Below are 27425 nucleotides of genomic sequence, written 5' to 3' on the forward strand. Positions count from 1 at the left end.
CTGCCTCGGCCTCCCAAAGTGCTGGGATTAGAAGCATGAGCCACCATGCCCAGCCTTCTCTGAGTTCTTAAACCATACTGTGAAATATAGGATCATTTCTTCATTTTAGAGGTGAGAAAACCAAGGTTGAGAGAACTGAGGTAACTTGCCCAACCTCACATAATGATGGGCAGCCTCCAATCTATGCCATACTTTTGTGCAAATTAGAAACCTTCGGCCGGGCATGGTGTCTCATGCCTGTAATCCCAGCACTTTGGGAGGCTGAGGCTGGAGGATCACCTGAGGTGAGGAGTTTGAGACCAGCCTGGCCAACGTGATGAAACCCTGTTTCTGCTAAAAATACAAAAAATTAGCCAGGCATGGTGGCAGGTGCCTGTAATCCCAGCTACTCAGGAGGCTGAGGCAGGAGAATCACTTGAACCCACGAGGCAGAAGCTGCAGTGAGCTGAGATCACGCCACTGCACTCCAGCCTGAACGACAGAGCGAGACTCGGTCTCAAAAAAATAAATAAATAAATAAACCCAGGCCGGGTGCGGTGGCTCAAGCCTGTAATCCCAGCACTTTGGGAGACTGAGGTGGGTGGATCACGAGGTCAGGAGCTCGAGAGCACCCTGGCCAACATGGTGAAACCCCGTCTCTACTAAAAATACAAAAATTAACCCTGCATGGTGATGCGCATCTGTAGTCCCAGCTACTCAGGAGGCTGAGGCAGGAGAATTGCTTGAACCCCGGAGGCAGAGGTTGCAGTGAGCCAAGATCGTGCCATTGCACTCCAGCTTGGGCATCAAGAGCAAGACTCCATCTCAAAAAAAAGAAAAGAAAAGAAAAGAAACCCTTGAGCCTCCCATAGGAAGATGAGAAGAGACACCACTTCTAGGCAACACAGCCCCAGACTAGGGCCCCCCACCAGGACCCATGGTTTGGTTAGACATGTCTGGGATAGATCTCAGCCCCCACAGCCAGTGAGCACCTTCATGCCATTTTTACCATGCTCAGCTAGGTGCTCAGTGGGTCTGGTGGAGCTAAGATTTGAACCCAGGTCCTTCTGTGTCCAGAGCATGAGTTCTAAACCACCTTGCTTTCCTGTTTTCCTTTTTGTAAAGGACCAGATTGTTTGGTGTCTTTTTGTTTTTGCTTTTTTTCTTTTTTTTTTTTGAGGCAGGGTCTTGCTCTGTTGCCCAGGCTGGAGTGCAGTGGTGCAAACACAGTTCACTGCAGCCTCAACCTCCTAGGCTCAAGCAATCCTCCCACCTCAGCCTCCCAAGCTGGGACCACAGGTGCACACCCCCAGGCTCAGCTAATTTTAAAAATGTTTGTAGAGATGGAGTCTTACTATGTTGCTCAGGCTAATCTCAAACTCCTGGGCTCAGACAATCCTCTCACCTTAGCCTCCCAAAATGCTGGGATTACAGGAGTGAGTAACCGTGCCTTTCCAGTTTGGTGCCTTTTGAAAGTATGTTTTTCTTTTATAACTTCTCCCTCTATTTTGCCTGTTTGGTGTCAGAAACTGTGGAAGGTCTGAGATGTTACCCTACTTGTAAGCTAACAAGTTAGCTTGCCAGTTTCATGGAAGCTGGCAGAAGATGAAGCCTCCTGGTTCAAAGACAAAGGACTTTATTACAGCAATTGCCAGGTTTCCCCCGGCTCCAATTGCCATGGCCTAATGCAGTGAGGGTCAGATAACACCCACACGTATAATAAGGTGTGTTACAGAAAGGAGCCCTGAGCTTAGAGAATCTGAGTCTTTAATAATGGGCACCAAGGATGCCTGCCCTTTCCTCTGGAAGGAAACAGTGTCTCTGTCTTCCAGGGCTGTTCACTATACAGCTAGATGGCTCAGCACAGAGACAGTCAGTGCCTCTGCACGCAAGTCATGCAGAAAAGCAAGAGATCCGCGAAGAACTGTCTCCCAACATTTGGCTAAAAATGTTTTCTTTAAATTCAACTTTAGTTTTGTTTTTGTAACGCCTGAATGAATGCCAGGCTCTCAAAATTGGGTAGGGAGTCAGGGGGAATGAATTTTAAGCAAAGTGGCATCTTGACAGCTTGGCAGTCCCTGGATCACACTGTCCATGGGTCTCACTTAGGACCCTGCAGACTCAAGGCACCCAGGCCATAGGCCAGTCTTCAGTTACAGGAACAAACCCAGTTTCTGCTCAAGTCAACTTCTCGATAACTGAATTGTACACGTTTGACATGAGGACACAAAGCCCTTTCATAAACACTGACTAATTTAATTCTTGGCTAATTTAATCCTTGCTACAACCCTTTGGAGAGGGGACTTATGATACCAGCTTTACTAGTGGGAGAATCTGAGGCCCAAATAGGGTCTGTGGCCTAAGATCATATAGCAAGAAAGTGGCAGTATTAAGATTTTTTTTTTTTTTTTTTTTTGAGACAGAGTCTTACTTTATCGCCCAGGCTAGAGTGCAATGGCACGATCTCAGCTCACTGCAACCTCCACCCCACTCCCCCTTTCAAGTGATTCTCATCTCAGCCTCCTGAGTGGCTGGGATTACAGGCGTGCACCACCATGCCCGGCTCATTTTTTTTTTTTTTTTTTCTTAGTAGAGATGGGTTTTCGCCATATTGGCCAGGCTGGTTTCAAACTCCTGACCTCAAGTGATCCACGTCCCTTGGCTTCCCATTATGCTGGAATTACAGGCATGAGCCAAGTATTAAGATTTGAACCCAGGAATTCTCTACTTTGCCCCCTACCCACTGAAGGGTCATGAGACCGCCTTCTCAGCCAGGAGCCCACAATCCCTTAGGCCTTCTCAGTGCACAGCTGCCACAGGGCTCTTGGTCAGCAGAACTGGCTTAGGATAATGGGGACTTGACCCGGCAGGTGGGGCTGGAGGAGGAGGAGAGGATATGCTGCCTCACTGGTACCCCAAGGGTGGGAGTGGGTACACTTTCAGGGACCCCCCCCAAGAGAAGGTGGCAGAGGCAGTAGGAGACAGGGTTGGGGCTTCCTCCTGTTCAGTTTGGCTCCCCCTCTCTCAGCAGGACATTCTCTATAAGCATCCCCCAAGGAAGGAGGTTAAGGGGAGCCCACAGGATGGGGCTGGGGCACCTACTCTGTATCCCACCCCATCTCTACCCCAGCCCTTCCCCTCAAGCTAATAGCTCCAGCTGTGGTTTGTCCTCCGCAGCATGGCTGTGGTAGGAGAGATACTTTGAGTAGCATAACTACTGTCCCCATCTTGACTGGGGGTTGGAGGGTGCCTGTCACCTCCCCACTCCTTTTTCTTCCTGATGGGACCAGACATGGCTCCTGCCTCGAGGAGTCTCCAGGCCTGTGAGGACACAGTTGCTGACCCCAGTAATGGCAGTATGATCAGGGACTGTGGCCAAGGGACATCCCAGGGACTGTGGGAGCCCCAAGGAGGGGATAGAAGGATAGAGCTGGGCCTTGAAAGTTGTGTAAGAGTCCCTCAGGCAGAGAGGAAAGGAGGGCATTTCTGGGTAATGGCAAGTGGGGTGGGTGTGGCATGAGCCTTCTGTCTTCTCTGGCCACACCAGCACCTGTGACTTCCTCTAGCACAGCGCTTCTCAAGCTATCTGTGGTGAAAGGCCAGTTTTTTAAAGATTAAAGGTCTCTCGAGAACCAATAGTTTTGTAAAATGGTATACAAATGAATTAGAGAAACGAAATGAGGCAGGCCAGGCGCAGTGCATCATGAGTGTAATCCCAGCTCTTTGGGAGGCCGAGACAGGTGGATCACCTGAGGTCAGGAGTTAGAGACCAGCCTAGCCAACGTGACGAAACCCTGTCTCTACTAAAAATACAAAAAATTAGCCAGGTATGGTGGTGGGCACCTATAATCCCAGCTACTTGGGAGGCTGAGGCAGGAGAATTGCTTGAACGTGGGAGGCAGAGGTTGCAGTGAGCGGAGATCGTGCCATTGCACTCCAGCCTAGGCAACAGAGCGAGATTCCGTCTCAAAAAAAAAAAAAAAAAAAAAAAATGAAACAAAGCCAGACATACTCAGGATAAATCTAGTGTTTTATTGGGAGATCCAACAGATATAAAATTGCTCTGTCAAGTGGCCACAAAAGTTCCTAAAAAAACCTACTCCCATTTTCTGTAATGATTGTATCACAGGCTGGTATTAAGCAGTTTGAACCTGTGCTGCTCAGCAGATCGCACATTGAGTGGCATGGCTGGAAACACCATCCTTCTCCTCTCCTCCAGTTCATAGCACAGGCTGCTCCTTTTACTTCACATGTCCTTTCCTGGGCATCTTTGCCTAATTAGTGCTCCTCCTACAGAGCTTGGCCTGAACAAAACTTCCTCCTGGCAGCCTTTCCTGATCCACACCTGTGCCCAGAAAAGATCAGCACCCATCATTAATGACCTGGTCACCTGTGTGTCACTATCTGTGTCCCCTGATCTGGATGCCTGTTTGTCACTACCTTTGTCCCCAGATCTGGGCACCTGTGTGTTGCTGTGTCCTTGGCAGCCTGTGAGAGACCAGGGTGCCCCTTGGTCTTGCTTATCACTCTCCTCAGTGCCTGGCTGAGTAAGCATGTGCTGGCCTGGAGGAGGGTAGCAGGGGCAGATCATGGAGGGGTCAGATGCCAGAGTCAGGAGATGAGAAGCCACATGTGGGCAGTGAGGAGCCACAGAGGGTCATCTCGCAAGGGAGGGACCCTCGCCAAAGCTAATGTTGGTGGACACGAAGGCAGCAGAGTGAAGCTGGGAGCTTCCCATGTAGCCCCTGGGAGGAGCCATCAGAGCTGCTGGGCTTCATGAAGCCCTCTCTGTGTCCACGCAGTGCTGAGCTCTGTCCATACACTACTGCTCCTTACTACAGCCCTATTGTCCCATTTCTTAACGCAGAAAACTGAGGCACAGAAGCGTCTATGGGCATGATTATCAAACTGTGTTCCATAGAGCCCCAGGGGTCCCATGCAGACCCTCAGGGCCAAAGCCAGGTTGTGGGAGAGCAGAGAAGCCACTGAGCCTATCTTTGCTTCCAGCAGAGCCTCCCGCCCCCGTCTCTGTTTTAGAGATCAGCTTCTGCTCAAAGAAAAGCTCCCTGACTTCAAACAGTTTGAGACTGCCTGGGAAGGTGGGAGTAAAACTGTTTTGGAAACAGCCAGCCAGGACCAGACAGGAGCACTGGCCTGTGCAGGCCCCGGGAAATGCCGGAGGGCTCAGGGTGGGGCTGCGCATGAGGGTGGGCCCGAGGAACTGCCCTTCCCAAGAAGCCAGGGAAGGCTGGTTTCCCAACCAGCCCCTTGTGCCAGTGTCTCCCTGACACTCTGGCATTTTGGCCATCTGGAGGGAGTGTTATATCCTGATGAGGCGTGACAGAGAGGAGAGGGAGAGGGGAAGCTGTAGGGCAGAGCCCTGGACTGGGCAAGGGAGACCCAGCGGCTGCTCCAGGTCCTGCTGCTGACCTGTTGTGCAAGGCCCTCCCTCTCTCGGCTGCCATTTCCCCGTCTGACCATGAGACAGGAGCCATAAAGCATGATAGGAAAGAGACGGTGATTCATGATATCTCCCCTGCCGAATGTTGGGAAAGAGACGTGGATTTATATGAATTTGGGTTCTGCTCCTGGTTCCACCGTTGAACAGCTGGGTGGCCTTGGGCAAGTCACTTCCCCCATCTAAACTGCAGCTTTTCCATCTGTAAAATAAGGGTGAAAGTTGCCCATACCTGGTGTTAGTTTGGGCCACCTGGTGTTAGTTTGGGCCTGGTGTTAGTTTGTTCTGGTGTTAGTTTGGGCCACCAGAAGCAGGCTCTGAAGCCAGAGATTCATGTGCAAGTGATTTATTTTGAAAATATTCCTGGGCTGGGCGTGGTGGCTCATCCCTCTAATCCCAGTGCTTTGGGAGGCTGAGGCAGAAGGATCACTTGAGGCCAAGGTGGGAAGATCATTGTTAGAGACCAGCTGGAATAACATAGTAAGATCCCATCTCTACAAAACATAAAACACTTAGCTAGGCAGGATGGTGCACACCTGTAGTCCTAGCTACTCCAGAGGCTGAGGTGGGAGGATTGCTTGAGCTCAGTAGTTCGAGGCTGCAGTGAGCTATGATCATGCTACTGCACTCTTTCCTGGGTGACAGAGTCTCTGAAAAACAAATAAACAAAAAAAGAAAACACTCCCCAGAGAAACTGGAAATGAAGTGGGAGACGCAGGGTGGGGAGAAGAGGATATCCACGTGAGGGTGTGGTCTTGGGAAAAGTGCCAGCCTCAGTCACATCCCCGGAGGATCTCTGGAGTGGGGACAACAGCTCAATTCATCCCCACTGGGGCTAGTGAGTTGGGATTATAGATGTCCGTGTCACTAGATCATTGCCTCAAGGCAGCTGCAAGAGGACGTATACTCCCTGGCACTTTGGGGGCAAAGCAACTCTAAAGAGAGTCACAGATGCAGGCACATGGAAGCCAGGGACGGGCACAAAAACTAGTAAGAGGGATCTCAGAAGATCCGGACAAACTCCTCCAGTGCCCACTACATACTTCATGAGGTTGTTACAATGATCAATTGGTATAACTCCTTAAAGCCCCTAGCACAGCACCTGGCACATGGTAAGGGCTCAGAAGATGGAACATGTGGTTTTTCTTGTGATTATTAGCAGGCTGGGGCTGGTGAGTGCTCAGGGCCCATGCCAGCCACTCTGAGGCTCTGGGGTTCTGGAGTTCTTTTTTATTTTAATTATTATTATTATTTTGTTTGGAAGACAGCCTCACTCTGTCGCCCAGGCTGGAGTGCAGTGGCGTGATCTCGGCTCACTGCAACCCCCACCTCCCGGGTTCAAGCGATTCTCCTGCCTCAGCCTCCCAAGTAGCTGGGACTACAGGTGCACACCACCATGCCTGGCTAATTTTTGTATTTTTAGTAGAGATGTTGTTTCACCATGTTGGCCAGACTGGTCTTGAACTTCTGACCTCAGGTGATCCACCTGCCTTGGCCTCCCAAAGTCCTGGGATTACAGGCGTGAGCCACAGCGCCTGGCCCAGGTTCTGGAGTTCTCAATTGCAGCAGGGTTCCTTTTACCCTCTGTGTCTGGCCGGCCACATGCTGCACTCTTTGCCTAACCGTCCCCCTTCCCCGGGCAGCTGCAGTCCATGGTGGATCTCCTGGAGGGCACCCTGTACAGCATGGACTTGATGAAGGTGCACGCCTACGTCCACAAGGTGGCCTCCCAGATGAACACACTGGAAGAGGTAAGGGCGGGGCTGCCGCCAGAGGCCAGGCTGGTGTGGTGCTGAGGGCCGAGGGCACTGTCCGAAGGGGCCCGGGCAATCCAGGCTTCACCCTGGTGACCATGGGAAGCCAGACTCCAGCCAGGAGCTGGGGGAGGGAAATGCGGGCCACAGGGTCCAGCCTCTGGGGAAGAGGTCTAACTGGCTCAAGGGCCTGCAGGAAGCTGAAGTCTGAGTGGAGAAACCGAGGTACCTGCTGGTTGTATGAAAGGGGTTCAGAGGGAGCTGGAACTTGCAGTTGCCCCCAGTGCATCAAGATCAGGACCCACAATTCTGGGGGTACCATTCACACAAGAATCCTTGGTGGCTGGGCATGGTAGCTCAGTGGCCTGGCGCAGTGCCTCACACCTGTAATCCCAGCGCTATGGGAGGCCGAGGCAGGCAGATCACTTGAGGCCAGAAGTTTGAGACCAACTTGACCAATATGATGAAACCCCATCTCTACAAAAAATACAAAAATTAGGCGTAGTGGTGCACGCCTGTAATCCCAGCTACTCAGTAGGCTGAGGCAGGAGAATCGCTTGAACCTGGGAAGCAGAGGCTGCAGTGAACCGAGATCGTGCCACAGCCTGGGCGACAGAGCAAGACTGTCTCAAAATAAAAAATAAGATACCTTGTCGGAGTGCCCCCTGGGTTGGTAAAACATGGCAGGACTGACCGAGCCCACTGGGCTAGTGCCCAGCTGCTGTGGAGGCAGAGGTGCTACGTGTCCTGCCCTGGTCAGGGTGAATGTGCTATAGGATTGGGCAGGGGACCAGGACTGCCCCTGGGGACAAGAAAAGAGTTGGGCGAGCATGGGGGTCCAAGCTGCAGGTTCGAGGTTTGTATCTCTGCTGGCACAGCCTCACCTCCGCCTGTTTCCTGCATCCGGCCTCTGTTGGGCCACTGGGAGTCTGGGGACATACAGCTGCCAGAAGCGGGCGTGGGGGCTTCCTTTCCCAGCTTCCTTTACAGAGGGAGGGGGCACCTGGGCATCCTGTGCCCCAGGGTAGGAGATTAACCCCTTCCTCACCCCAAAGTTGGGATCACAGTGGCTTTAAGTATTCAAAAAGTGTTTGGTATGTACCTACTATTGACCAAGCCCCTGGCAGCAGGGGAGAAAGCTGACACTTGGTGAATTTCTTCTGTGTCCCAATATTTCCCGTGCAGCTAGTACATTCCAGGCCCTCCCGTTACTGGCTCTGAAGTTATTCTCCTTTGATCTTTCCTCTTGTAACCTCAGGAAATGTTAACCCACTTCATGTAACTCTGAGCCAGATGATCTGGAGGGTATATCTGCTAGACCTGGAACCAACCAGAGATGGTTTCCACAGCCACAGAAAAATGACTTTTTAATTATCTTCTGTTTCGCATTATCTTGCTTTGCTTCTGTTAACCATGGTTTACTAAGTGATAACCTTATGGAAAAATTAAATGCAAAAAGCTTTTGTTCACCCTGGGAGGAGGTGGGGAGAGAACAGCCTCACTTGGGAGAGGCTGGCTCCCTCTGCCAAAGGGAAGAACCTCCCAGGGGATAAGCAGCAACTTGGGGTCTCAGCTTCCCTCTGCTCTCTTCTCTGACACCAATAGTTCTCAACCAGGGGTGATTTTGCCCCCAGGGGAAAGCTGGCAATAGCTGGAGACGTTTTTGGTTGTCACAACTTAAGTGGGGGACAGGATGGGTGCTACTGGGATTCTACTGGTTAGAGGCCAGAGATTTGGCTAAATACCCTACAATACACAGGACAGTCCCCAGAAGCAAACAGCTATCTGGCAAATGTCAATAGTGATGAGATTGAGAAAATCTGTCATACACTTTGACTTCTGTCATCCCTGGGATCTAGTTTTTTTGATTGTTTGTTTGTTTTTTTGAGACAGGGTCTCGCTCTGTAGGCCAGGGTAGAGTGCAGCCTCAATCCCCCAGGATCAACTGATCCTCCCACCACAGCCTCCCAAGTAGCTGGGACTGCAGGTACACACCACCACACCTAGCTAGTTTTTTGTGTTTTTTGTAGAGATGGGGCTTTACCATGTTGCTCATGCTGGTCTTAAATTTCTGGGCTCAAGCGATCCTCCTGCCTTGGCCTCCCGAGGTGCTGGGATTATAGGCATGAGCCGCTGCACCCAGCCCCTGGAATCTAGTTTAAAATGCACTGTCATATTCCATAGCCTTTTTGGTCCTCACAGTGACCCTGCCATTTAGTTGTTATTATGATGACATAATAGCCCACTTTACAGGCAGGGAAACTGAGGCTTGGAGAAGTAGTTACTGGCCCAAAGTTACCCAGCCAGGAAGTAGAGAGCAAGGATTTGAACCCAAGGATATCCGACTCCTGCCTGCTGCCTCTTGGTCCCTGAACCTGAGTCACCCAGGGCTGACTGGACGTCAATCACTTTTAGGTTATCTTTTCCTCTGTAACAATTTCTACAAATGAAATTCTGGACCCATAATTCTGTTGCTCCGCGGCTTCTCAGCAGACTGGTGCTTTCTGCCTCTGACTTCTGTCGGTCCTGCTTTAGCTGAAAAGTAGACTCAGACGAAAGAATCCCAGATCTACTAGAGCTTTGGGGAACTGGGACGGATACCTGCCAGGCCCCCCAGGTTGCCAAGTCCTCTCCAGTGAACAAGGCCAGCTTGGGCGACAGCCCAGCAAAGGAGATCGCTAGATAGCGGGAGGTTCACAGAGCCAGGGGCATTATGGTTCTAAGCAGTCTGTCTGCTCCTGGCAGGATTCAGAACCAGGAGTAGATCCAGGAGCTGGTGTGGGAGCTGCTAAAAGTAGGCAGGGAGCCAGAGCCCCAGCAAGGGGAGATGAGGCAGGGAAGGAGAACAGGCCTGGGAGTAAAGGCAGGGCTCAGTGCTGGGAGAGGAGACCGCATGGCCCAGGAGAGAAGTTGGAGACTTGGAGGGAGCAGAGATTCACCCTCAGCAAAACCCCGACGGGTTTCACTCCATCTACATTGTTTGAAGATTTTACAAGCAGAAGATATTTGTGTATTATGTATACAATTTTAAAGTAGCAAAAGATTGGAAGCAACTTAAGTAACCATCCATAATGGGCAGGGGTGGTGGCTCACGCCTGTAATCCCAGCACTTTGTAAGGCTGTGGTGGGTGGATCACTTGAGGTCAGGAGTTCAAGACCAGCCTGCCCAACATGGCGAAACCCCGTCTCTACTAAAAATACGAAAATTAGCCAGGCATGGAGGCACGTGCCTGTAGTCCCAGCTACTCGGGAGGCTAGGCAGGAGAATCACTTGAGTCCGGGAGGAAGAGGTTCTTGCAGTGAATTGCTTGCAGTGAGCCAAGATCGCACCACTGCCCTCCAACCTGGGCGACAGAGTGAGACTCCATCTCAAAAAAAAAAAAAAAAAAAAAGAACCATCAATAAGGGACTGGGTGGCTGGGTGTAGTGGCTCATGGCTCATGCCTGTAATCTCAGCACTTTGGGAGGCCAAGGCAGGTGGATCACTTGAGGCCAGGAGTTCCAGACCAGCCTGGCCAACATGATGAAACCCTGTCTCTATTAAAAACACAAAAAGTTAGCCGGGCATGTGGTGGGTGCCTATAGTCCCAGCTACTCAAAAAAAAAAAAAAGAAAGAAAAAAAGAAAAATAAAAAATAAGGGACTGGGTAAATAAATTGTGGCCTCTCAAGCAATGGTGTACTGTGTGGCCATGAGAAGGAACGGAGCACTATATATGCAGATATGCATCAGTACCCAAAATAGGCTGTTCAGCAAAAAAGCAAAGTGGTAAAAATATGAGTGTATGTATACATGTGTTCCTCTAAATATACAGACTTTCTTTAGAAGGATATACAAGGAACCTGTAATAACTGTTGGCACTGAGAAATAAAGGTGGGAGCTTGACATTTTTATAGCCATTGATATCTTTTAAATTTAGTACCATGCACATGTATTATCTATTTTTTTAATTCTTTCACTTTTTAAATTTAAAAAGTTCATAAATACAGGGTCTCTTGGAGCCTATTTTTCCTGCTCATGCTCGCTGCGGCTGCCCCAAGCCCGTTCGGGGGACTGGGCAGCAAAGCCTAATGACCAAAGCTGGGGTGTCCCTCCAGGCTAGGGGTTCAGAGGAAGCTGGCCCAGGAAAGACCTCCAATCCTGCCCCCTCCACAGAGCATCAGGGCCAACCTGAGCCGGGAGAACGAGGTGGTGAAGGAGAGCGTGCGCCACCTCAGTGAGCAGTTGAGGCACTATGAGAATCACTCTGCCATCATGCTGGGCATCAAGAAGGAGCTGTCCCGCCTCGGCCTCCAGCTGCTGCAGAAGGATGCCGCCGCCGCCCCTGCCACCCCTGCCACGGGCACTGGTAGCAAGGCCCAGGTGAGGCCCCAACTCTGATCATGGGGCTGGAGCTGGCTGAGCTTGGGAGCTCACTGTGCCAGGATGTTGGCCCTGTGGGCCAGCTCAATGGGGGTTTGGGGCTGTAAGATGGGGTTGAGGACTGGCACAGCCAGAAAGTCCCTGGCACGGTGAGGTGCAGGGGGTACCTGCTGTACAGCAAGCACAGTCAACACAGGGAATGGGGATAGGCCTGGGGATCCTGCCAAGGGGGGCTGGTCCCTAAGCCAGGTGTTTGGCATCCTTCTCATTCCCAAGTTTGAAACTAGTAGGGACAAGCTTGTGGAGGTGGTGCCCCCTGCCTGGCCCTCAGAGACCAGGCTGGCTGCAGCAAAACCCCTTCTAGCCTCCCCTGCTGTGGCTGGGCCCTTGGCTGGGTGGAGCCTGCTCAGAGGGAGGTGGGCAAAGCCTCAGGGACCCCTGCAGACTGATACCCATTCATCCAACCCACCCTGGGGTACAGAACTCCTGCAGCCAATACCCAGGCACTCCACCTCCAAGCTCAGAGCACAGAGTGAGCAGAGGCACTGGTTCTGTCACTAGGCAGAGCCACCCATGACAGATAACACGCCTGCATGCAAATGTGATAAACGTCCTCTCTGTAGGCAGGTGCCTCTCTGTAGGCAGATGAACTGTGAAGCTGGTTCTCCCTCTGAGCAGATCAATTAGAAGGAACAACCACTTTTGGGTGAGCCAGTTTCACAGAGGCTCCTGCCTTTGCTGGGTATGTGGCTTGGCAAATGGAGTGCAGACTGGATTCAACCCCATTCAGGCTCCTCTGGCCAGTCACCCTTGGGCAAGACACAAGCCACACCATTGTTCATACTGGCCTTGTGTTTTGGTGAGTGGCTGAAGAAGGGAGCTGACATTTGTGGAACTCCTACTTTAAACTTGACTTTCTCACAGACATTGTCAGTGAACCCCATAGTCACCTGGGAGGAGGGGTGACCCCTGCCCATTTGGCAGATGAGGCACGGAGAGAGGTCACATGGAGAGGCGGTGGCGGAGCTGGGACTGGCAGCCAGGTCTGTGTGACTGCCAAGCCCACCCTCTTCCTCTCTTCCTCTCCGCATCTCGGTCTCCTTTGCTGACACTGTGATAATGGGGCCATTTGTGTCTGCAACTGGGACCACCTAGATGCCGATAAAGCAGCTAGGAAGCCTGTGCCTTGGCCCCCAGCTGGCTTCCTGCTCATTCCCGTGCCAATTCCGCAGGCGAGAATGAAGCGTGTTTTGGCAATGGTGCAGAAGGCACCCAGCTACTGTACTTGCCGTATCTGCTGGAGCTTCTGCCTAACAATGAGTGATGTCACAGGCCCTGTGTTCTTGTGCCAAGCCAGCATCAGCGGCATTTAAATAGGAAGTGAAAATAACAAAACACAAAACGTTAGAAACGGCATATCCTAGAGGTTGGGTGACCAACCCTGTCCCAGTTTGCCTGGGACTTGAGGGTTTTTCCAGGATGCAGCACTTTCAGTGCTAAAACTAGGAATGTTCCAGGCACTCTGGGATGAGTGGTTCACCTTGCCTAGGTGCCTAAGAACCTCTCCCCTGCCCACGTACTAAGACCAATGAGTAAGAGAGACAAGGCTGGGAAGGTGAGCAGGTAGAGGAGGCTGCCTCCCGGGGAGCTGTTCCTTCTAGCCTGCCCCCCAGGGGGAGTGGACAGGAGTTGAGAAGTGGGACAGGAATCTAACCTACCAGGATGGACTTCAAGCCTGCAAGGGAGCTAAAGAGCTGGGTGAGGAAACTGAGGCAAACCAGTCACGGATGTAGCCACCGTGGTGGGGTAAAGGAAAGATATGACTTTGTGAGTGCTTGGGACATAGGGCCTGGGGCAACAAGGCCACCTCCAGTCCCCACGTGCTGAGCCCCCAGGACTCCCCACAACATTTCGTCTACTGTCCTTCAAGTCTGCGACTTCTCTTCCCTCCCAGGACACAGCTGGAGGAAAAGGCAAGGACATCAGCAAGTATGGCAGCGTGCAGAAGAGCTTTGCAGACAGAGGCCTCCCAAAACCTCCCAAGGAGAAGCTGCTTCAGGTGGAGAAGCTGAGGAAGGAGAGCGGCAAGGGCAGGTTCCTCCAGCCCACAGCCAAGCCCCGTGCCCTGGCCCAGCAGCAGGCTGTGATCCGGGGCTTCACCTACTACAAGGCAGGCAAGCAGGAGGTGACCGAGGCGGTGGCAGGTGCGTAGGGGGGGAAGGGGACCCTGGGAAGTCAGGGATGGATGCCTCCTAGGAATCCCCTCATCCCTCATCTTCTCTGCAGTTGGACCACCCCAGATTCAGTTCCACCCATTGATTACCTGTTGGGTGCCCTCTGCTCATCCACATATGAGGATAACACCCCACTCAGGGGGTCATTGGGATGAAATGGCAGAACCAACCTGCAGGGCCACTCGGTGGCTTTCCAGTATTTACAGCTGTCTTCACCTTCACTGGACTTTTCTTTGTGCATTTGAAAATGTGCCGAAGGTCCACTCTGATCAGGTGACAGGGAATGGTAGAGACACAGTCCCTGTCCCCACAGATCTCACAGTCTAGTGAGAAAAAATACCTATGACCAGGCAGCTGCCACAATGGGGGGCAGGAGAATACCGGGCTCCTGAGAAGTGACAAGGGCTTTTGGGGCATCTCTCATTTCCTCTCCAGCTCCTCCCTCTTCTTATATCCCCAAGGAAGAGCCCACAGACTCTTGTATCTTTCCTGCAGCTCTCTGCTGGATCACAGAGAAGGGTGACAAAGTAATTGGCAAACAAGAGACACACGTTTCAAGATACCCCAAATTTCTGAGCCATCTCTATGGGTTGTGGTTCTCAATTCCCCCACTAAGACCCGTCCCAGATGGCTGCTGTCTTCTGATGTCCCAGAGGGGTGTCCCAAACCTGGGTCCTGCTGACCACCTCCTCCTGCAAAGCCCTCCTTCCAGCCCATGTGCAAGGGGTGCAAGGAGGTGAAACAGTCAGGGACCAGGCTCCTTTGAGAGCCCTCTTGTTTCTTGGCCTCTCAGGACTCAGGGGCCTCTTTCCCCTGGTCCCAGCTGCTGGCCCAAGCCCTGCCAGCTTGGTCTGGACACGGCACAGAGCCTCTGACCCCTGGCTGGGGCACTGCCTAAGAACAGCTGCAGGCATCTGACTCTGCCAGCAAGGCCTGTGGGAACAGGCGCCCTGCCCTGGCAGGCTGCTGAGGCCAGGCCTTCCTGTGGTCCTCCTCGACCAGGGGGATGACCCCCATCCCCGCCAGGGCCCAGGCTGCCCACAGCAGGGCCTGTGCAAAGAGGAAGCCCAAAATGGAGAAAAAAGGAAGAAGTTATTGTCCTCAAGTCAAGGGGTCTCTGAGCCCCTCACCCAGCTGACCAGGAGGTCCCCTGGGCACCAGACCATCATAGTAATAACAGCACCGTTCCTTTGTCTCCCTGGTGTCACATTTTTTTTTTTTTTGAGATGGAGTTTCGCTCTTGTCACCTAGGCAGTGATGCAATGGTGCAATCTCAGCTCACTGCACCCTCCGCCTCCTGGATTCAAGCAATTCTCTCGCTTCAGCCTCCCAAGTAGCTGGGATTACAGGCACATGCCACCATGCCCGACTAATTTTTGTATTTTTAGTAGAGACAGGGTTTCGTCATGTTGGCCAAGCTGGTTTCGAACTCCTGACCTCAGGTGATCTGCCTGCCTCGGCCTCCCAAAGTTCTGGGATTATAGGCATGAGCCACCGTGCCCAGCCAGTGTCACAAAAGTGTTTCCCTAAACCCTTCCTTCCTTCCTTCCTTTCTTTCTTTCTTTATTTTTTCTTTTGAGACAGGGTCTCACTCTGTCACCCAGGTTGCAGTGTAGTGGCACGATCATGACTCACTGCAGCCTTGACCTCCCGGGCTCAAGTGATCTTCCCTCCTCAGCCTCCCTAATAGCTAGGACTACAGGCGTCCATCACCACACCTGGCTAATTTTTTCTATTTTTTAGTAGAGACAGGGTTTTGCCATGTTGGCCAGGCTGGTCTTGAACTCCTGGGCTCAAGTGATCTGCCTGCCTCAGCCTCCCAAAGTGCAGGGATTACAGGCACCAGCCACCATGCCCAACCCTCTAAGCACTTTCATTCATGCTGTTGCGTTTGATTCTGGCAGCAGCTGCATTTTCCATGGCAGAGTAATAGGAGAAGGCCTGTAAAATGGGAACAAGAGCTTCTCTCTAGAATGGAATCTAGCAGATGAGAGAACTGGTACTAAGTTCTTGATGCATAGGAAGGAAAGGGATCTCCTTTTTGGTACCTCGTATTTGCTGGGATCTGTGCAAATGTTTATGTACATTTTTCTGTAGTCAACACCACAGTCCAGCATGGTGGGCTCATGACTCTCAGTTCACAGAGGTGGCCCAGGAAGGCAGGGGGACATGGCTGAGGCCACCTGGCTGGGTTTAAAGCCCTGGCTGTGAAGTCCTCCCTGCCTCCCACTTTGAAACCTTTCACCCTCCTCTGGGTGTGAGGAGGCCCTGAGGAGGCCTCCCCCTCCATTCCCTGAGGGCCCCTGAGATGGGGGCCCAGTGGACCTGAGGGAGACCCACACGGCAGCAGGTGGTGCTGGGATGTGAGCACAGGGGTCTTCTCTCTGCAGACAACGCCCTCCAGGGCACTTCCTGGCTGGAGCAACTGCCGCCCAAGGTGGAGGGTAGGTCCAACTCCGCAGAGCCCAACTCCGCAGAGCAGGATGAGGCTGAGCCCAGGTCCTCCGAGAGAGTGGACCTGGCTTCTGGCACCCCCACCTCACTCCCTGCCACCACCACCACCGCCACCACCACCCCGACCCCCACCACCAGTCTCCTGCCCACCGAGCCACCTTCAGGTCCAGAAGTCTCCAGCCAAGGTGAGTGAGCCTCACAGGAGTCAGCACACTGTAGCCTGTGCCCAAATCTAGCCCACAGCCTGTTTCTGTGAAGCCCTCAAGGTAAGAAATGCTTTTTACAGCTGAGCATGGTGGCTCACACCTGTAATACCAGCACCTTGGGAGGCCAAGGCAGACGAATCACCTGAGGTCAGGAGTTCAAGACCAGCCTGGCCAACATGGAAAAACCCCCTCTCTACTAAAAATAAAAAAATTAGCCAGGCGTAGTGGCGGGTGCCTGTAATCCCAGCTACTCGGGAGGCTGAGGCAGGAGACTCGCTTGAACCCAGGAGGCAGAGGTTGCAGTGAGCTGAGATTGTGCCACTGCACTCCAGCCTGGGCAAAATAAATTTTTTTTTTTTCTTTTTGAGACAGAGTCTCACTGTGTCACCCAGGCTGCAGTGCAATGGTGAGATATTGGCTCATTGCAACCTCCATCCCCCGGGTTCAAACAATTCTCCTGCCTCAGCCTCCCGAGTGGCTGGGATTACAGATGCCTGCCACCACAGCTGGCTAATTTTTGTATTTTTAGTAGAGACAGGGTTTCACTATGTTGACCAGGCTGGTCTCTAACTCCTGACATCAGGTGATCCTCCTGTCTCAGCCTCCCAAAGTGCTGGGATTACAGGCATGAGCCACCACACCCAGCCCAGGTAGTATTTTCAACAAATTCTTCTTAAAATGTCACCTAGAATGCCATCATCAAATCCAGCAACTATTTTTATTTCTTTATTTCCTGTGTCCAATCGTTGGCCCTGTTTTGATGTCAGCATTTATAGTTCTGCTCTGTGTCTCATGGTAGAAATCTTCCTCGTTAAGTCATTGATTCCATCCTTCCAAAGGGATCTTGGCTCTCTGTGGTGAAAATCCTTCAAACCCTGTCCTGCTTTGGTCCAAGGTCATTCCACTTCTAGGAATCTTTCCTGAAGGATCCACCAGCAATGGGAACAACAGCTGCAGCTTAAGTGGTTGCATCATGGCATCATTTCTAATGTCAGAAAACTGGAAATAATGCGAAGGGCTGACATGGGGAGGACTGGTCAGATAAATTCAGGGCACAGCTGTCCACCGGCCTGGCAGAACCTTGAAATCACATCATTAAAAGGCTATTTAATGATGAGAGAAATTGCTCAACGGAGGCTAAAAACAGGATACATAAAACTGTATACTCACAGTTTTTTAAAGTATGTCTGCATGACTGTACATGCAAAGAAAAAAGAAAAGGAAGGAAATGCCACATGTTTACATTTTTCTTTGGATGGGAGAAGGGTGGGAGAGGGTGAAGGATAAAAGACTACATACTGGCTGCAGTGTATACTGCTCAGGTGACAGATACGTTAAAATCTCAGAGATCACCACTAAAGAACTCACCCATGTAACCAAAAACCACCTGTTCCCCAAAAACTATTTAAATAAAATTTTATTATTGTTGTTGTTGTTGTTGTTTTTTGTGTTTTTTTGGTGTGGTTTTTTTTTTTTTTTTTTTTTTGAGACGGAGTCTGAGTCTGTCGTCCAGGCTGGAGTGCAGTAGCGTGATCTCAGCTCACTGCAACCTCTGCCTCCTGAGTTCAAGAGATTCTCCTGCCTCAGCCTCCCAAGCAGATGGGATTTCAAGCACACACCACCACGCCTGGCTAATTTTTCTGTTTTTGGTAGAGACAGTGTTTCGCCATGTTGACCAGGCTGGTCCTGAACTCGTGACCTCAAGTGATCTGTGAAATACAATTTTTAAAAAGAGAATAAAAGAACAGAAAAAAAATTGTCTTTGGATAATGGCAGTTTTTAGGGTTTTTTTATTTTATAAGAGTTTAATTTTTTTTATTTTTTAAAAAGTAAAATAAGGAAAAACCAAAAAAGAAAAAAATTTAAATTTTTGTATTGACAAATAAAAATTGTATGTATTCATTTGTTTGGCATACTGCAGAAAGAATAATTTTTTTAAATGTGTGTATTTATAATGTACAACATAATGCTTTGATATGTGTACACACTGTGAAATGGCTAAATCAAGCTAATTAGCATATATATTACCTCACATTACTTATCTTTTTTTTGTGGCGAGAACACTTAAAATCTACTCTCTTAGCAATCAAAATTCAAGTATACAATATGCTGAACTTATTCCTGTTGTCTAAATGAAATTTTGAATGCTTTAAGCAACATCTCCTCAATCCCCCATCCACTAGTAACCACTATTCTACTCTCTGCTTTTATGAGTTTGACTTTTTAATTTTTTTAATTTTTAATGTTTATTTTTATTTATTTTTTTTTTTTTTTTTTTGAGATGGAGTCTCACTCTGTCACCCGGCTGGAGTGCAATTGCATGATCTTGGCTCACTGCAACCTCCGCCTCTCGGGTTCAAGTGATTCTCCTGCCTCAGCCTCCAGAGTAGCTGGGACTACAGGCACCCACCACCACGCCCAGCTAATTTTTTTATTTTTAGTAGAGACAGGGTTTCACCATATTGGCCAGGTTTGTCTCAAACTCCTGACCTTGTGATCCACCCACCTCAGCCTCCCAAAGTGCTGGGATTACAGGCGTGAGCCACCGCGCCTGGCCAATTTTTATTTATTTATTTATTTTGAGGCAGTGTCTTGCTCTGTTGCCTAGGTTGGAGTGCAGTGGTGTGATGACAGCTCACTGCAGCCTCAATATCCCAGGCTCAAGCAATCCTCCCACCTCAGCCTCCCCAGTAGGTGGGACTACAGGCGCACACCACTATGCTCAGCTAATTAAAAAAAAAAATTTTTTCTTTTTGTAGAGACAAGGTCTTGCTATGTTGCCCAGGCTGGTCTTCAAGTCTTGAGCTCAAGTGATCCTCCCACCTTAGCCTCCCAAATTGCTGGGATTACAGGTGTGAGTCACTGTGCCTGGCCGAGTTTGACTATTTTAGATTCCACATATAATGAATAATATAACTTTGAAGATTTTTATTTTCTCCATTCTCTTTTTTTTTTTTGAGACAGAGTTTCACTCTTGTCGCCCAGAGTGCAGTGGCATGATCTCTGCTCACTGCAACCTCCGCCTCCTGGGGTTCAAGCGATTCTCCTGTCTCAGCTTCCTGAGTAGCTACAATTACAGGCACCACCTACCATGCCCAGCTAATTTTTGTATTTTCAGTAGAGACGGGTTTCACCATGTTGCCCGGGCTGGTCTTGAACTCCTAACCTCAGGTGATCCACCTGCCTTGGCCTCCCAAAGTGCTGGGATTACAGGCATGAGCCATTGCGCCTGGCCTCCATTCTCCTTTTCTGAATGTTTTATGTTTTTGGTAATGATCAAGCATTGCTTTGATGATGAGGAAAGGGGAGAGAAGACCACAAACAAAATTTCAGGAGAGATTTAAGTTAGACCCAGATAACATTCCCAGCCCATTGCTCTGGCTGGGGGATTTGGGGGTCTGTGTACCGATGCTGCCTGCCCTCCTCCCCACAGGCAGAGAGGCGAGCTGTGAGGGCACCCTCCGGGCTGTGGACCCCCCTGTGAGGCACCACAGCTATGGGCGCAACGAGGGAGCCTGGATGAAGGACCCTGCAGCTCGAGACGACAGGATCTATGTCACCAACTACTACTATGGAAACAGCCTGGTGGAGTTCCGCAACCTGGAAAACTTCAAGCAAGGTCAGGGACCCCGGAGGTGGAGAGGGGGCCGGGTATGGACAGCCTGGGGAGGGGTCCTCATGGGGACTTGGCCTTCCTTGCCTTGTGGGTTTCTATGGTATAGCCTGGTTGAGCTCCAGATTGTTAGCCACCCCAAGGAGGGGGTTCTGGGCTGAGGGCCCTGGGCTGGAGGCCCAGACAGACCCCATGGCACCCCTGTGTGCTAGCACCCTGCCAGGAACCAGAATGCAGCGGCAAACAAGAGGGACATGGTCCTGCCCTCACAAGTGTGACTTACCATCAAGGGGCCAATACTGAGTTTCCATTTGTTGAATGCTTACCCTGTGCTGATCTTGCCCCCCATGTATCAGCTCTTGGTAGCTACATACTTCCAGGAGGTGGGGTTATCACCTGTTCTATAGGTGCGCAGGGTCTAAGGCCTTAAAGGAGCTGCAGGTCTGGGCAGGGGCCAGGATGGATCTGACGGCACAGGGAAGGGCAGAATTCTGGTTATCAGATCTGGGGCATGATGCCGGGAAGGGGTCATTTAGATCTAGCCTGCCCTTCAGAAATGCACAGTCTGGTGGGGGAGGCAAAGGCTTAAAGAGACAATTTCAGAACAGCATTAGAGGGAGCACTGAAGGGGCTATGGGAACCCAGCCTAGAGATCAGGGAAGACTTCCCCGGGAAGGTGATGCTGAGCTGGGCCCTGGAAGACGAGTAGGAGTAAGCCATGCAGAAGGGAGAGGGAAGGGTGTTCCAGGCAGAAGTCTCAGTACATGCAGAGGCCTGGCAATGAGAGGAAGTGTGATGGCCTGGGATGGGGAGATGGTGACTGAGTAAGCTGGGCAGGTCTGGTGAGCCAGATAAAGGAGTTTGGACTTAACCCCGAGAGCCATGGAGTCACAACTAAAGGCCTGGAACAGGCCGGGCGTGGTGGCTCACACCTATAATCCTAGCACTTTGGGAGGCTGAGGTGGGCTGATCACTTGAAGTCAGGAGTTCAAAACCAGCCTGGCCAACATGGTGAAACCCCGTCTCTACTAAAAAATTAAAAAAAAAAAAAATTAGCTGGGTGTGGTGGCAGGCGCCTGTAATCCCAGCTACTTGGGAGGCTAAGGCAGGAGAATCGCTTGAACCTGGGAGGCAGAGGTTGCAGTGAGCCGAGATCGCACCACTGCACTCCAGCCTGGGTGACAGAGAGAGACTCTATCTCGAAAAATATGAAAAAAAATAAAGGCCTGGAACAGCTAAAATCCTTCCTCCGCTAGCTCAAAATTGGCCGGCTTTCTGCTCAAGTAGCTCACAGGCTGGTGGAGGAATCCAGTGATAAGTATCAAGATGAAGGCTTCTGTCTGGCTGCTACAGATGTGTCCTGGGGGGAAAAAAAGACAAAGGGTTATGGGAGGCTGGAGGAGAGGCCCCTCACTCAGGCTAGGGAGGTCAGTGAAGGTTTCCTAGAGGAGGTGACATTGGCCTGGGGCTCTGAAAGACGGGCAGGCATTCCCCAAGCAGACAGCCTGAGGAATGGCAGTCCTAACAGAGGAACAGCAGGGACGAAGGCCTGGAGACAAAGAATGGGGCTGATGTCACCGTGTCTAAATCCTAGCTGTGCCATTCCAGAGCTGGGTGACCTTGATCCTCTGAGCCTGTTTCTTTTTAAGCAGATGGGATGACGATAGACCTCCTTTGGGAGACGCTCCTGCCATAATAAGATGTCATCCCAGCTCCAGGCACACTGCACATGCTTGTTATCAGTCGCTCACTGGGCCACTGAGAGCCCTTGGTGGTCTCAGGGGATGTGGGTGGGCTGGGGTTGCTCGGGAGGTCTGGGGTGACCATTGCCCTCCACCTGCAGGCCGCTGGAGTAACATGTACAAGCTGCCCTACAACTGGATCGGCACAGGCCACGTGGTGTACCAGGGCGCCTTCTACTACAACCGTGCCTTCACCAAGAACATCATCAAGTACGACCTACGTCAGCGCTTCGTGGCCTCCTGGGCGCTGCTGCCCGACGTGGTATACGAGGACACCACACCCTGGAAGTGGCGCGGACACTCGGACATCGACTTTGCCGTGGACGAGAGCGGCCTGTGGGTCATCTACCCCGCCGTGGACGACCGCGATGAGGCCCAGCCCGAGGTGATCGTCCTGAGCCGCTTGGACCCCAGCGATCTCTCCGTGCACCGGGAGACCACGTGGAAAACACGGCTGAGGCGGAACTCCTACGGGAACTGCTTCCTGGTGTGCGGCATCCTGTATGCTGTGGACACGTACAACCAGCAGGAAGGTCAGGTCGCCTACGCTTTCGACACGCACACGGGCACCGACGCACGCCCCCAGCTGCCATTCCTCAACGAGCACGCCTACACCACCCAGATCGACTACAACCCCAAGGAGCGGGTGCTGTACGCCTGGGACAATGGCCACCAGCTCACCTACACCCTCCACTTTGTGGTTTGAGTGGAGACCTGTGCTCCCCGGAGAGGGGCAGCAGTGCGGGAGGGGCTCTCCACAGCAGCTCCTGCTACTGACCCAGTCCACAAATATTTATTGGGGGCCAGCCCAGGGCTGGGACTGGGCATGAGGTGGTCACCAGGATTGAGCTTCCTCAGCACCTAGTGGGTAATACTTGCTTCCACTTGCAGAGCACCGTGCCAAGCACTTCCCACACACTTACCCGTTTGATTCTCCTAGCACCTCCCTTGGAGGTGGAGATCATGAACCCATTTAACAGATGAGGACACAGAGGCTCAGAGAGGCACCGTCCCTTGCCTAACACCTCAGTTGTGATCAGGCAGGCTGTGCTCTCACGACAGCCCCACTTTACAGATGAGGAGACTTCACCACGCCCTCCCCTCCCTGCCCTCCCCCCTCTCCCCCGGTATCCCTTGTTCTCTCAACTCAGCCTCCCTTCCCAGAGCCACTCAGAACCAGAGGCCTTTAGGGCCAGTGTGCTGGCGTGGGGTGGAGGCCCTGGCTCTGCCTGCCATCCTAGGGCCCTGTTCTGGCTGAGCTGTTGGTGGCCCTGGGCTTTGAGCCCCTTAGCCAATGTCCTTGCCTCTTGTCTTTGGCCAGCCCCCCAGCCCAGCCCACCCCACCCGCTGTCCGGCCACATTCCAAACCTCTACCGTCACCTAGCTGCTGAGCAGAAACCACACCCCGAGAGAAAATCCCGTCCTCTGTTCCAAGGCCCCTCTCTGCTCTATGCTCATTTTTATTTTCTCTTATTCTTCATCAGTGCCGTCATTTGTTTCTGCAGCAGCAGCTGAGAAGGCAGCCGCAGCTCTGCCAGGATGGGGAGCTGAGCTGAGGCTCCCTCTCCACCCAGAAGCACTGGCGTTGTTCACATAGTCGGGCCTTGGGTCCCCTCCCTGGTTCATCCCAGAGCCTTTGGGCCCGGAGTCCGCCTTGTCCTTTTTCTCTGGGCTTTCAAACCCACGACCTTTACACACTCAGGGATACCTCCGGGTCTGCCATGAATAAGACCCTAGGCCCAAGGCTGGTGTGGTGCCAGGATGGCACAGTTTCCGTCTTCCTTGCCAGCCCTGACCTGGCCCCTGGGCGGGCTGGCCCAGCAGCCTGGGGGCTGCGGAACACATGGTGTGAGTAGTTGGGTCCAGGGGAGGCATCAGGCCTTCTTCTGGTTGCAGGAGAGAACCAGAGGGCGGGAACGGGGAGGGAAAAACTGAGGGTCTGCAGACTGGACTTTTCCTGGCTCAACCCAGGACTTGGGTTGAGGATGCACAGGGGCCACTTTGCCCGGGGCCACTGGTGGCTCCCCAGAGCCTCAGACCCACACAGCCCAGAGGACAAGACCTTCAAACCTGCCCCTCTTCTGCTTTTTTAGACAGTATTTTTAGAGCTGGAAAGAAATTTTCTAGCCCAACTCCCTGTTTCATGAAAGAGAAAAGAGGCTCAGAAAAGTTTAGAGAGCAGCTCAGTCTCACACTGGGAGCTGGGCACAGCCGATCTCCTTCCAGAAGGGTTCTGTCTGTATCCTTTATTCTCCCCCACATGGAGGCTGCCCTACCTGGGAAGGCACCCCAGCACCTGTGAAGGACATTTACTGCTCATCCCCACCCGCCCCCTGGCCCTTGCTGCCTTCATTCCGTCCCAATGCCAGCTCCCAGGATGTCTGTATGTTTGAATACCAGTTGCCATGTTAGGAAGGTCAGCTGCACAGCCAAGAGTGTAAGAGTGTAAAGAAATGCTTTTTTTTTTTTGAGTTGGAGTTTTGCTCTTGTCGCCCAGGCTGGAGTGCAGTGGCGCGATCTCGGCTCACTGCAACCTCTGCCTCCTGGGTTCAAGCGATTCTCCTGCCTCAGCCTCCCTAGTAGCTGGGACTACAGGCGCCCACCACCACCCCCAGCTAATTTTTGTATTTTTAGTAGAGACAGGGGTTTCACCATGTTGGCCAGGCTGGTCTCGAACTCCTGACCTTAGGTGATCCGCCCGCCTCAGCCTCCCAAAGTGTTGGGATTACAGGCATGAGCCACTGCGCCTGGCCAGGAAATGCTTTTTGTGCAGAATACACTTCTTTCAGGCATTGTCAGGTGATGTTTTGTTTAAGCTCTAACTCACCCCTGGAATACAGGGGAATGATGACAACCAGCCCAGCCAGGCCTGACTCATCATGGTCACATCCAGCCCCCACCCCCGGCCAACCCCTGCAGGCTCCTCTTCCACACTCACCAGGGGGCCGCGGGGCCCCGGCATCTCCCTTGGCCCTGGGTGTGGGTTTTACAAGACTTGTGTCTTTCGTGACATCATAGCCCAACCATGTGAGACGAAGGAGAAGGCCCCCCTTTCTTCATTAATCTGAAAAAAAAGGAAAGTGAGAATAGGCTGATTTTTAAAAGTTAAGGGGCAAGCAGCACTGCATTCTGGGGGAACGATCCTGGCCACAGCCTCCAAACATTCACTAGGCCTCTTCTGTTTTCAGACCCTTGTAAGTGGGTATGGTCAGTTTTTTCTTTTCTTTTTCTTTTCTTTTTTTTTTTTTTTTGAGACAGAGTTTCGCTCTTGTTGCCCGGGTGGAATGCAATGGCGCGATCTCAGCTCACTGCAATCTCCGTCTCCCGGGTTCAAGTGATTCTCCTGCCTTAGCCTCCTGAAAAGCTGGGATTACAGGGCCCTGCCACCAAGCCCAGCTAATTGTATTTTTAGTAGAGACAGGGTTTCACCATGTTGGCCAGGCTGGTCTTGAACTCCTGACCTCAGGTGATCCACCTGCCTCAGCCTCCCAAAGTGTTGGGATTACAGGCGTGAGCCACCACGCCCGGCCAGTTTCTTCATTTTACACATGGTCACATTGGCACCTAGAACAGTTAGGTCACTCGTCACATATGCAGTTAAGTAGAGAACCAGGTTTCAAAATCAGGTAAGAAAACCATCATCATTAACTGAGCACCAGCTGTGCTAAGCCTGCCGCGGGCATATCCTTGCAGCCTCACAACAGTGGGAGGTCTGTATCCTGAATGTCCTCATTTTATAGATGAGGACACTGAGGAGAAGAGACTTACCCAGGCTCACATAGCAGTTCAGCCTGTTCCAGGCGCTGGTCAGTGCGTGTTCTTTGCCACCAGCCTGTCACGCCAGTGGCAACTCCAGAAACGGAGGCTGTTGCTTTTATCCCTAAACTGCATCCACAGAGAAGTCCCAAGAAGGAGGTTGGGGCCAGCTCATAAAAAGCCTGAATGCCAAGCCAAGGAGTGGATGCCTCCAGTCATTTTTAGAACAAAGTCAAGTATAAATTTACAGAGAAAAAATTCTAAGACAGTTGGATGTTGTTCTGTTGGTGAGGAGAGGACGGGAAAGTTTTTCCTGTGGGGTACTGGAACCAGCCCACAATTGCACGCTTGTGAGCTGTCATGGAAACCTGATCCCCAACAGCTTTTGAGGTGTTTTGTTTGTTTGTTTGTTTTACCTGTCTTGGGCTTTATTACTTTTGGCAAAAGTTACTTCAAACAAGGGAGGGCCTGGACTGAGGGGGACCAGGTGTTCTTGCTGACCTCGTCTACAAAGGCAAAGGAAGGCAAAGGAAGCTGTCTCGGGTGTTTCTGAACAACGTGACTCACGAGGGGCTTTGGCTACCTCTTGCGTTCCCCCTAGAGATGTCCAGGCCTTACATTTAATCTGCTTTCTCTGCGGTGGGGTAGAGAATGGAGCTCCTGCCTTGCGGGCAGTGCTAAAGGTGGAGCTGAGGGATTTTCCTGGGAATGATTTGAGGGCTCTTGAAAGCCCATGTGTTCCAAAGCGTCTTTAACTCTGGGTTAGCATTGGAAGCCGCTGTCATGACAGGACACGGCACTGGATGGCTGGCAGAGAGCCCTGGCTGGGAGTTAGGGAGCCCTGGTTTGGAATCCAGCCCCACCTCTTTCATGCCACAGGTTCGGTCAAGTTCTCTCCCGCTCAGGGTAGGGCTGTCAACTCCCTCTTACAGCTAAGAACATGCAGCTTAGTGAGGACAAGACCCTTCTAGAGCTTTACCCAAATCCCCCCACCCAGGAGCCCCAAGGCCAGCATTATTCCTCCCCATTACAGGTGATGAGCCTCAAATTCAGAGAACTTAAGCAACCTGCTCAGGGTCACATCTCCAACAGGCAGTAGAGTCAAGGTATAAACCAGGTCTGTTTTTGTACCAGAGTCCCAGACTAACTGTTGGTAGGAATCTTGTAACCAGTCATGTTTTCTTCCTTGTTTTGGCTGCTGGGAAGCTCCAAGTCAAATTCGAGACCCTTTTTTTTCCAATTGTGCTGAGTCTCCTACTAGACTCGCTTCATTCTAGCTTTCTGCTTTTACCTTTACCCTAATCTTTTTATTTTTATGCTATTGTACTTTATCTATTTTTGTAAGTTGCTGAGATATCTGTTTTGCAACAAGATGGGCTATATCTAAATAAAGACATGATCAAAGGTTTGATTTAAAAGTCTGGACTAAATGCTGTGGTCCATATCCTTATCAGAACACATACATTTAATAACTTTTAAAACAAATAATTTGTCAGCCGGGCACGGTATCTCGCACCTGTAATCCCAGCACTTTGGGAGGCTGAGGCAAGCGGATTACTAGAGGTCAGGAGTTCGAGACCAGCCTGGCCAACATGGTGAAACCCTGTCTACCAAAAAATACAAAAATTAGCTGGGCATGGTGGCACGCACCTGTAGTCTCAGCTACATGGGAAGCTGAGGCAGGAAAATTGCTTGAACCTGGGAGGTTGCAGTGAGCCAAGATGGCGCCACCGCACTCCAGTCTGGGTGACAAAGCAAGACTCCATCTCAAAATAAATAAATAAAAATAAAAAAGTTAAAAAAAAAATCATGATCAGGCATTGGGGGGAACTGATGGTGTGGAAAAATGAATGGGGTAGGTGGATGG

General features: G+C 51.5%; 1 protein-coding gene and 1 long non-coding RNA gene across 3 annotated transcripts in view; one reads left to right on the forward strand and one right to left on the reverse strand.

The window, feature by feature from the left end:
- OLFML2A (olfactomedin like 2A) overlaps positions 1-26976 on the forward strand; it is a 37924-nt gene extending 10948 nt beyond the window's left edge. Inside the window, exons 3-8 of the mRNA XM_002820200.5 lie at positions 7081-7188; positions 11347-11553; positions 13508-13757; positions 16178-16426; positions 19881-20066; positions 21904-26976. Of these exons, the coding sequence (XP_002820246.4) occupies positions 7081-7188; positions 11347-11553; positions 13508-13757; positions 16178-16426; positions 19881-20066; positions 21904-22508 (1605 nt within the window). The 3' untranslated portion in view covers positions 22509-26976. The remainder of the gene's footprint in view (positions 1-7080; positions 7189-11346; positions 11554-13507; positions 13758-16177; positions 16427-19880; positions 20067-21903) is intronic.
- On the reverse strand, positions 3995-9363 carry LOC129048012 (uncharacterized). 2 transcript variants are annotated; one of them, XR_008509994.2, is made up of 4 exons: positions 8294-8624; positions 5974-6087; positions 5410-5639; positions 3995-4324 (listed from the first exon to the last, which is right to left on the reverse strand). It is a non-coding gene; the product is annotated as an uncharacterized LOC129048012 (long non-coding RNA). The 2 variants fall into 2 exon arrangements; XR_008509993.2 differs by lacking the exon at positions 8294-8624 and adding an exon at positions 9236-9363 and having other exon boundaries at positions 4022-4324.
- Positions 26977-27425: the final 449 nt, after the last annotated feature.

The sequence above is a fragment of the Pongo abelii genome, chromosome 13 (genome assembly GCF_028885655.2).
Source record: "Pongo abelii isolate AG06213 chromosome 13, NHGRI_mPonAbe1-v2.0_pri, whole genome shotgun sequence".
NCBI classification, from domain to species: Eukaryota; Metazoa; Chordata; class Mammalia; order Primates; family Hominidae; genus Pongo; species Pongo abelii.